Raw genomic sequence first — 10,123 nt, forward strand, 5'->3', positions numbered from 1 at the left:
TTAAAGTGTTTAGTTTTTTTTCTTTTTTACAAATATTAATAGTTAATATTATTAGTTTTTGTTAGTGGAACCCACAATCTTATTTTTTCTTCTCCCTTAACTATTAGACGTACCTCATATCTCCAGGTTAAATTATATATATCTTCAGGTTAAAAGGGATTAGTGATCGTTTAATCTTTTAAAAATAAATTTTAACTGAGATATTATATAAGCATCGATTATGTAAATGCAAAATTTGTATAGGTATAGGAATATTGTTGTTTTTTCCAGAACTAGTATCTCTCTCATATATATTCACATGTCACATAAAAACTTTTCTGCAGTAACGGAGTATCTTTGGACCACTGTGTGTAGCTGAGCAGATATCAAGCAGAGGGGAAAATAGCTCTGTGGTATGCCCCGCGCTACGACCTATACTTCCTTCTATTCATTGCTCAAACCCTAGGCTGTGACCATCATATCAAACCCTAGCTACTTCAAAGTTCTCTTGCTGGAAAAAAAGCTACCAATATAGTGTACACTATACATAACTTATCAAACAACAGCAAAGCACGATATGAATAACCCTTCTTCCGACATGCATTGTCCGGATTGAGACCACCAGGAAGACATGAAATGGCCCACGAATTGTGTACCCTTAGTTTTTGACGTTAATGTGATCGAGTGATTAGTCATGTTACGGTGAAATCTACAACAACCTTAATTTGGGCTTTTTGTATGCTGTGGTTAAATATTGAAAAACCTTAATTGACGTCAATAGTGATTGATTTATCACGTTGATTTGTTCATCACTATTATATGTTATTGTTATGGCTAGCGCAATCTTAGGACATATAATAACATTTCCTGTCATTGCCGAATAATTAACTGTCGATGATATGTATCCATATTCGCGAGTACATTTAAATTTGGCATGACGGAAGTCAATTTCATATGGGCAATGGTAGGTCGTGTCCTATCAAATAATTGTTGACCCCAACTCAAAGACAGCAAATCAGACTTTCAAACAATTTATTACCTAAAATTTCACATTATATGGTTTCAAAACGAGATTGTTTGATTATGCGCATTGGATCGAAGAAAAACAATTCAAGTAAGTGTTATAACGACCTTTGTATTTGCGCGCTCGCTGGTTTTTGCAGTTTCCTTTTCTTTAAGCTGGCTTCTGGTAATTGTTTTGTAACTTCAATTTAAATTTTAAAACACATATCCCTTATTGACTTACTGTACCGTACCTTAAAAAATTGCATATGTATGAATTATGATTTTTTTTATCATTTTAAAAAAGTATCAATTCTAGGTTATTTTAATATAAGATATATACTACTATTTTTATCAGCATATATAAACTACTATAAATATACTCTTAACCACTTTTAGAATAATATATCGCTTTTCACCGTGTTAATGGCCATCATAATTAATAAGGAATAAATCTATCCATGGAGTATGTTGAAATTGTGAACAATAAATATATTTTACCTATCTTATAATAATCTTCATATAAAATTTTAAATAAAATAAAAAAGTATTAGATATTTTTAAGAATAATGATACACAAACTTCTTTTTCTTAGTTTAAATATTCTTCTAACACCTTTTATTTTTTTATTCTTTTCATTTTATCACATCATAAATATTAAATATTTTTTCTTTTTTGTCTCTCTTTAGGTATCATATAGCATGAGTGTTCATATAATATTTTTTTTTTTAATTTAAGGAGATGAAATTGTATTTGATTAAATTACCTTTTCAGCCCTAATGAATAATGATTCACCACTTCAGTGCCCCTAAAATATGAAGTCTCCTATTGTGCATCCATAAATTAAAATTAAATCAGGGTATAAAACGTCGCTGGTATGGGGAACTAGTAATATATTTTTTGGATCACAGGATTTGTGCACCCAAAAAAGAAAGGAATATACACAATTGTATGACTAGGCATTTGACTAGACATTATGTCGTCTAGCCATGAAAAGGTTCCTATTTATCAGCGCAATCAGAAACTCATAAATCCTTGCCCTAGCTAGTGCGAGAAGATTGAATAAATATAAAAAAAAAATTCCTAATATAAGCTCGCTTGATATGTTATTAATTACGCCCAATTTGTTGGAGTATTTGTCAAGTAATATCACGATCTTGTTTATTGTTTGAATCTTCAATAAGAAAAACAATTGTAAAATAAACCTACCATAAATCAATGGACCAGTCAAATAAGGATGCAATGTGATTTGAATAGACATCAAACATCATAGCATTCTTGTCTCGCATATGTTTTTAACATCATCTAATAATTATCATGAGTACTATATCAAGTAAGACTTCTTATAAAATTAAAATTTTATAAACAATGTTCTTAGTTCTATACTAGATATATATATCATGGCATATATAATAGGATAATGGCCATCTTATTTTAGAATGAAGAGAGGCGAATAAAATGGAGAGATAGAGTGAAAAAATGATAAATATAATATTGATGTGATTTTAAAAATAAAAATATAAAAAATGAAGTGAAAATAAGCTATAAAAGAGTAGGGTGAGTTTCTATATCTGTAAAAAAAAGTGTTTTTATAATTACCTTAACAACTACAATATCAACACGCACAAAGATAGCACATTTTCCCCCAGAAGTTGAAAATGCACGATCAACATTCTTGTTATTTCATATCTCTCAATGAATTGAGAAGTCTTATGAAAACAATCATTCAATCTAGAGTCTAATTACTGTAATATGTTCTCTTTAATTTCTATTATATAACATCTAGTATAAAGTTTTTTTTACAGCCCATCTAGTATAAAGTTAATTGCATTAATTTTGGACATAACATTGTTTCACTTCTCACAAATAACGATTTTGTTATTAATCCAACTCATTCTCATCTTACAGCGTTTTGTATGTGCATGTGTGCGCTGACCGTTTCAGATTATTAATTACTTTTTTTTAGAGTTTTTATTTTGATGCATCTTACTATTTAGCTTGAATTCACCAAAAAAAAAATTACTATTAGCTTCCGATCGAAAATACACGCTTTATGCAATCTTTTCAACACATATAATGAAACTTAACAAGTGTTGTGTGATTTACTTTTCTTCTCTCTCTATTCTTTGGGCGTGCTCAGCATAAGTAAAGGCCAACTCTTTTCACTTTGACCCTTGTCTCTATATATGTCTCCTCCAAAACCCACGAAAATGATTCAATTTTAAACCTTAATATTAATATTAATATATCATAAAGATTATTCATGACTAAAATATCTTAGCAGAAGAGAACAAAAATTTCATTTCAATTCCTAGATATAGAAGAAAGGTTCAGAACAAACGATAGGGTACGATGCACTCTTCTGTTGCTACATGAATATGATCAATACTTATAAAAGGAATCCGGAAGAGATCATTTGGGGAATAATTGAAGGAAAAGACATTGAAAGAGGTTGGTTATTATAAATACAAAAGAACAAAAGTATAGATGAAGAAGAAAGAGACCGCTATGGTCTCAATCAGCTGAAGGTTGTGCAGCACATGTTATGGGTCAGTTATTAGAAAACAAAGGAAATTTTCGTAAAATTTTCTGGTTCTTCCTAATGAACTAAAACCAGTAGTCTAGGGGAAGTATCATTAACCCTATCATATCATATGTACCTTGACCTATATCATTGGTGGCAGTAGCCACTTGTATGCAATATGAACACACCTCACATGCACATACTTTGAGAAGCATTAAACATTATGTGCCAAAGAAGAATGTCTTTCCAACTCTAGGCATAAGGAATAGACATCCATGGATGATGGTTGTCTATTTCAGTGGCCAATTTTTATTGTGGTTTCAGAGAAGTAGTTGGTGTAAATGCTAGTTGTAATTCTCCATTTATACGTAAATACAATTATGCATATCGATCGATCGGGGGAGGAAAAAAGGTATAATAGAAAAGAAAGTAAAGGCACATCCCAATGTGTAGTGGGTTCACTTTTGGGACTATGTTCTGCAGTTTCAAATTTGCCGATGCATGGGAGCATAGTTTTAAATAGCATTTTGTAGCTGTAGCTGTAATTGAGGCCCCAATGCCAACATATTTTGTCTCATCGTAACACAGATGCAACCGTAATTATAAATGCATTTTTTTCGTAATTACCCATACTATAAATTCTACTTACCTGTGACCACAATTTAAAACCATGCATGGGAGACAAAGAAAAGACGCACCTGTTTTCTTCCCCCCAGAAATCGTGCATAGAGTTAAAAGAATGCTTTAAAAATTCTATGCTTAACCAAACACGAAACCTATTTTCGTTCCATTTTGATCCGGCAAACCAACGGGTAAACGGGGAAAAGCGGCTTCGAGTTGAGCACCAACCACAAAGCCTCATCCTCACTCAATAATATTCATCCACAAAAAGAAAAAAAAATACGATATAAACAAATAAAATCAAATCATAACAAAACAAAACAAATTAAAGACATAATATTAACAATAATGCACACATCCAAATGCCGCCGCAGCTCCAAAGAAAAATCACCACGAAATCAAAATATATTATGATTTGCTCTAGAATTGATCGAGAATGAGAAGTGACTAGTATTTCGATAACAGAAAAAGAAAAAAACATGAAAATCTGCACTGAGATTCGGACAAAAAATATAAAAAAAAAAAAATCCCAGCCCCCCTTTAATTTCGTGAATCATGGTCGACATAATCATTTGTGAACTCTTCTTAACTAGTCTAAGCTAGTAGTAGCAGCTACTTCAGCTGATGATGTTAAGAACTTAAGATGATGCTGGCACATATAACACCCAACAACCTTAACCATAATAAGAGTACATATGAAAAAACAAATACACTACCCGGTTTCAACTTTCAGTCATTATTAGCTTATCTAGATAGAAAGAGAAAGAGAGAAACGTGAAACGTCCTTAGGATCTTGAGGGTGGGAAGAAGTGCGTACCAGCCATGTAGGCATTCATCGGAGCCGTGTAGAGTGAAGCCTCAAAAGGGTTTCCGCTTGTTGTTGTGGCGGCGGTGGTGGTTGTGGCGGCGGCCATGAGACTTAGTGGCTGAGCTTCGCCACCGACACCGGAGGAACCCTCACAACCTGCACCCGCATAAGGACCGTCCATTCCTTGGTCGTAGAGAATTCCCTTGAAGACGTGCCCTCCTATGTTCACTGCGGTTTGATACGCGTAACGCTCGTCCGGTGCGTCCATTGCACTCACTTTCACACACCGAAACACCGCCGGTGAGTTTAGCTCTGGTGGAAATTGCCCCAGCTCCAACCCTAACCAACAAAAATCAAAATCAGAAAAATGAGAAAATTAAACCATTCATGTAAATCAAAGAAACCAGCTTCTCTTCTCTCTTTTTTTTTTTCTTTTCTTTTTTCTCCATCAAGTAGGGAAAGAAATCAAATAATGAATGAACCAGCTTCAACTCTAACAAAAGAACTAACAAATTAATATTTAGTTTGATAAAAATAAAACTTCAACTCTAACGGATCACATGAAATTTAATTTTTGGTTAGTTTAACTTATTAACCATACGTAATAGAATAAGGTAAAAGAAGAGATGACAGAAAAAGCAAGGTGAAGGGTGACTATGGACTATGGAGTAGAATTTCATTTTGAGAGAGTGAACTATGACTGATATATGGAGTATGGAGATATTAGGTATCAGATCATAGAAGACTATAATAGTTCCTCGATCGAGATCTCATCGGTGTATCTTAATTTCTCTAGCAATAATAGACTCCAAATAGCTATATAGTTGTTGAAAATTCATCACTTACCGATACACACCTCTTCACGCCACAGAACATACACATCACCGAAGAAGAATCTTATAAAGTCTGTTACGAACTCAAGAAATCAATCTTAGGTCTTAACAGGCTTAGGACTGACGTGTGAACAATATAAAGAAGGATTTTCATTTTATATGTTTTTCTTTTAATAAAGTTTTCTCTCTCATTTTCTATTATGGAATGTTATATGGTATGTTTATCATAAAAAGACAAGTTTCTTTACCTGTGGTGGTGATCGGAACTGGAACGCAAGCGAGAGAACCAGCAGCAGCACCTTCGATGCTTTCTCTGTGTCGTTTTGAGTGATCTCCACGAAACTGTGGGTGTTGATTTTGTTGCTGCTGCAAAGCAGAAAGTTGTTGCTGTCGTTCACGGCGTTTAGCCGCAGGAACCCAAGTGCTCTTAACGTGCGTTTGACACTGAAACCCTCGACTCTTGCAGCAGGTTCTGCATCTGAGGTGTTGACAATCTTTCTTCGCTTGGTTCCCACAGTCCTGACAGTTCATTCCTCCGCCGCCGCCGCCACCGGAGCTCATCACCGTGAACCCGAACCGGTTCGACTCATCCGAGAAAGACACAGAAACGTCGTCGTTTACGTTGTTGGAGGAGCTGTTGTTGTGGTTGTTCCTGCGACTAGGGCCCACACCGAAGGAGTAGAAGTTGGTCAAGTTCTGGTGGTGGTGGTACGAGGATTGTGGCCATATCTCGAATCCCTTGTTGTAGATCTCTTCGCTAACGTTGTTTCTGAACAAGAATTGACTGTTATTATTACCACCGGCGTTGTTAACGTTCTCTTCTCTTTGATCTTCTTCTTGTTCCGCCTTGTTCTGCCTTCCTGCTCCTAAAGAGAAGAACCCAGCCATAATAATAATCTCTTGTTGCACTCTTCTACGATCCCCAATTCAGAGATAATATCCATATCAGAAGAAGAAGAACCTTCGTGAATCTTAAAACAGTTTTCTTTCACAGGTTTATATATTATCAGAGTCCACAACTGTAAAATATTGGTGGGTTTCAAGTGTATAAAAAGTGTGCGCCTTTAATTAATTTTTGCTGACTAATAATACTAATATAGATACTTATTAGTATTAATTTTCACCCACTCGAACTTTCTTTCTTTTTTTTTGTTGTTTTGTTTTGTGGGTCTTGTTGACTCTCAATCTGTCACTGTGGCGAGACCGTGTGGGGGCGTCTCAAGTATGATCTTCTGATCTGGTTGGGTTTTTTTTCGCAGCTTTTGAGGAAAACTGTTTCTTAAATTAAAACAACATAAAAGTAAATAAATAAATGTTTGGTTAATTGAATTGAATTTCCCTGAGTAGTAGTTGTTCCCTGGGGCGCAATTATGGCACGGAATTAGAGTCTCTGCTACGCCGCCATGACAACTGCACCCATCAACTCTACTGTAGAAAATCTCATTTATGAATTTTCGGTCATAACTGCACCAAAGAGAATTAGAATTAGAATACTACAGTGGTTGTTGATGTTGTAGTAGTATTTGTGTGTGCCTCAGACTCAAACTCAGAGTGTGTGAGATAGGGTGTGTATGTGTGTGGGGGGAACAACAAAATCTGTCACTGCCAACTTCTCTTCTCACACAGTTTCTTCAATAAATCATCTCTTTCTCTCTCTCTCTTTCTTGCTTTGACCATCATTCGGTGCAGGATGTTCCACGTGTCGCAACATTGGCTTTTGCTTATTCGTCCTTGCAGCGGAAAACCCGCTACTACTTTTTTCTCTGACAATCTCCATTATAAAGATTGTTTTTTTTTTCGATTTTTATTTAGGAAAATATCACGTAGATATCTAATATCTTTTTATTCATAATATTAATTCTTAATTTCTTAGATTTTGAGTGAAAAAATTGAATTTATTATTTTTTTCTTTTAACATCAAATCAATTTCATATTTTTTATAAATATTTAATATGCTATTTTACGGTTTATATAAGAAAAAAAATATATAAATATAATAAAATTTATGTTATAATAAAAAATATCAATAAAATATTTAAAATAATACGATGTTTATGGATTATTCTTCTTTTATTTATGTTGTGATGCCATGGATGGAGTTGAAACTGGAAAGGCCAATACGCTGCCTCACGCACATGCACTTGCGTCCCTCACACGTCCCCATCGCCGCTCATAAACTATTTCCCACTTCGCCATCAAACGGCTCTCCCTGAACAAATGCCAATGCACCCCACTTTATGAAATTGCTTTTTTTTATAAAAAAAAAAAAAAACCTTTGTCAATTGTGAATTTAATCACGTAAAGTAACGTTCACCTTCAAAATTCATGATGATAAAGTCGCTGGAATCGAATCAGCTTACGAAAGGCTTTCCGCTCTGCATCAATTAATTCAGCAATTTTGATTTTGATGAAATATGATATATATTGTCATTATTCCAAATATTTTAGAATTTAGTTGATGTATTATTATAAAAGTTTTTATACTTTTAACTAATCAATACTTTTTTATAACTTTTAAAATAATAATTATAAGAATCAATAAAATTATTTTCCTTCGTATCATTGAACAAATAGGTCAATTGGTATTAGGTTTCCTGACTTAATAGGTAACCATATGACTCGAAAAAATAATTTATGGCTTATAATGATTCTAGGAATCTCAAATTGATTTGTCTTCAGGGAAATATATATATATATATATATATATATATATATATATATATATATATATATATATAATATTGTATTAAAAAAAATATCATACATGATAATTTTTTAATATATGTTTCAAATTCAAATTTTGAATATACGACTATATTATTTGAAAGAAGAGTTTTCTAGCTTATAATAATTCTATATAAGTAATTTTTAAAAAATTTGATGAGATTGTTGCAGCTTTGCAAATGATCCATCTTCTTGAATATCTTCTTTGACGTTATATCCTTTAAAGAACACATAAGTTACAACCCTCTTGTCTTTCCCCTCCAAACCAATTCACTCATGTTCCTAGTTAATCTTGTCCTCCTCATTCATTTCCCATATTGCCTCCGTACTCATGTGTGACAACCAGAAATTATCTCTTCACCAAACCTTTCATCCACAGGCAACAGACGCATAAATTTTTCTTTCTAAAAAGCATCATCAACTTAATCCCCTGATCAAGATAAATGGCATAGGTCCTCACAAAAGCGAAGTGATTCAAAGAGTTAGAGTAAGCATGTCTTTGAAATCGGACATATCAAGTAGCGGGTGCACGAGCATGAGTACCATAGTCCAATCACACATCTTTCCCCAAACGCTTGGACACTGTGGAGAAATGGAGACACACGCATGGATGTAGCCGTGCAAGTGGGACACGAGGTTCAAGATCTCCTTTGCGTACTTCTCGTTCGAAAGGTTGTCATCTTGGCATGTTGCTTTCACATTGGCCACCTTCATCTCTAGCCAATGTTGTTCCCCATCTCTGCTATCCCTTTGCTTTTATGGTCCTTCACCACCCTAATTGTAAGGCTCAACTGCTTAATGGTTGATTGTTTCTATAAATCAACACAAGATTTTTTAATGTGTTTAATCCTTACTCGCACTCTACTTGAAAAAAATTTCAAAAAGCCACTCATGAATGAGAATATATGCATCTTGTTAGTATAAATAATACTAATTAATTCTTTTAAACCCTTTCCATTTATACAATTGTGTATTTGTGCACTCTTTGGATCCTTCTTATTTATATGGGTGGATAGATAAATCCACATTTGTGAACTGACCCGTTAAGCCCACGGATCCTATAGATAACATATTACACTTTAATTCTCTTAAATTCAATATGAAGTATTATTAATATGTTATGTTAAAATTTTGATTTTTAATTTAGGTTGTTATTGTTATTCTCTCTGATCTCGAGTATAAACAATAAAAGTTTCTTCTTCTTTATCTCAAATATAAACAAATTTTAATTATTTATGTCTTATTTAACCAGACTCTCCAAAATACCTTTCAATTAACAAGGTCAAAAAAAATTTCATGCTAAATATCAAGTTTCAATAAATAATAGTTTAAGAAAAATATTTATTTTATATTTGAAAATGACATAATTTAATGAAGTTAATTAATTTTCTTAGTAATTATGAAATATGTATTTTTTTTCTTTAATCAAAATCGAATGGAATAATTTTTTATTTTTAAAATATTGGTATATTTTAATAGGGTTAAGATCCTCTCCATTTCTTCCATTACTAAAGTTTTGGATAGATAAATGTAATGGATATGTTACACATTAAATGGAAAGTACAGATTATTTTTTCAAAAATCATAGAAATGGAGAGGACATATTTGATGCATTCATGTATTGCTCCCGCA

At 33.2% G+C, this 10,123-nt stretch overlaps 1 protein-coding gene across 1 annotated transcript; it reads right to left on the reverse strand.

The window, feature by feature from the left end:
• Positions 1–4,533: 4,533 nt before the first annotated feature.
• On the reverse strand, positions 4,534–7,353 carry LOC114384282 (protein SHI RELATED SEQUENCE 7-like). Its single transcript, XM_028343944.1, has 2 exons — positions 6,016–7,353; positions 4,534–5,273 (listed from the first exon to the last, which is right to left on the reverse strand). Exons 1-2 carry the CDS (start codon positions 6,653–6,655, stop codon positions 4,912–4,914), a joined length of 1,002 nt encoding a protein of 333 aa, XP_028199745.1. The 5' UTR covers positions 6,656–7,353; the 3' UTR covers positions 4,534–4,911.
• Positions 7,354–10,123: the final 2,770 nt, after the last annotated feature.

This window comes from Glycine soja, chromosome 14 (assembly GCF_004193775.1).
Source record: "Glycine soja cultivar W05 chromosome 14, ASM419377v2, whole genome shotgun sequence".
Taxonomy (NCBI): Eukaryota; Viridiplantae; Streptophyta; class Magnoliopsida; order Fabales; family Fabaceae; genus Glycine; species Glycine soja.

Bases quoted from the DNA above. Each gene is read 5' to 3' on its own strand.
- LOC114384282 (XM_028343944.1), bottom strand. From the start codon at position 6,655: ATGGCTGGGTTCTTCTCTTTAGGAGCAGGAAGGCAGAACAAGGCGGAA. The intron at 5,274-6,015 runs GTAAAGAAACTT...TTTGTTGGTTAG, and splicing joins AGTTCCGATCACCACCACAG to GGTTGGAGCTGGGGCAATTT.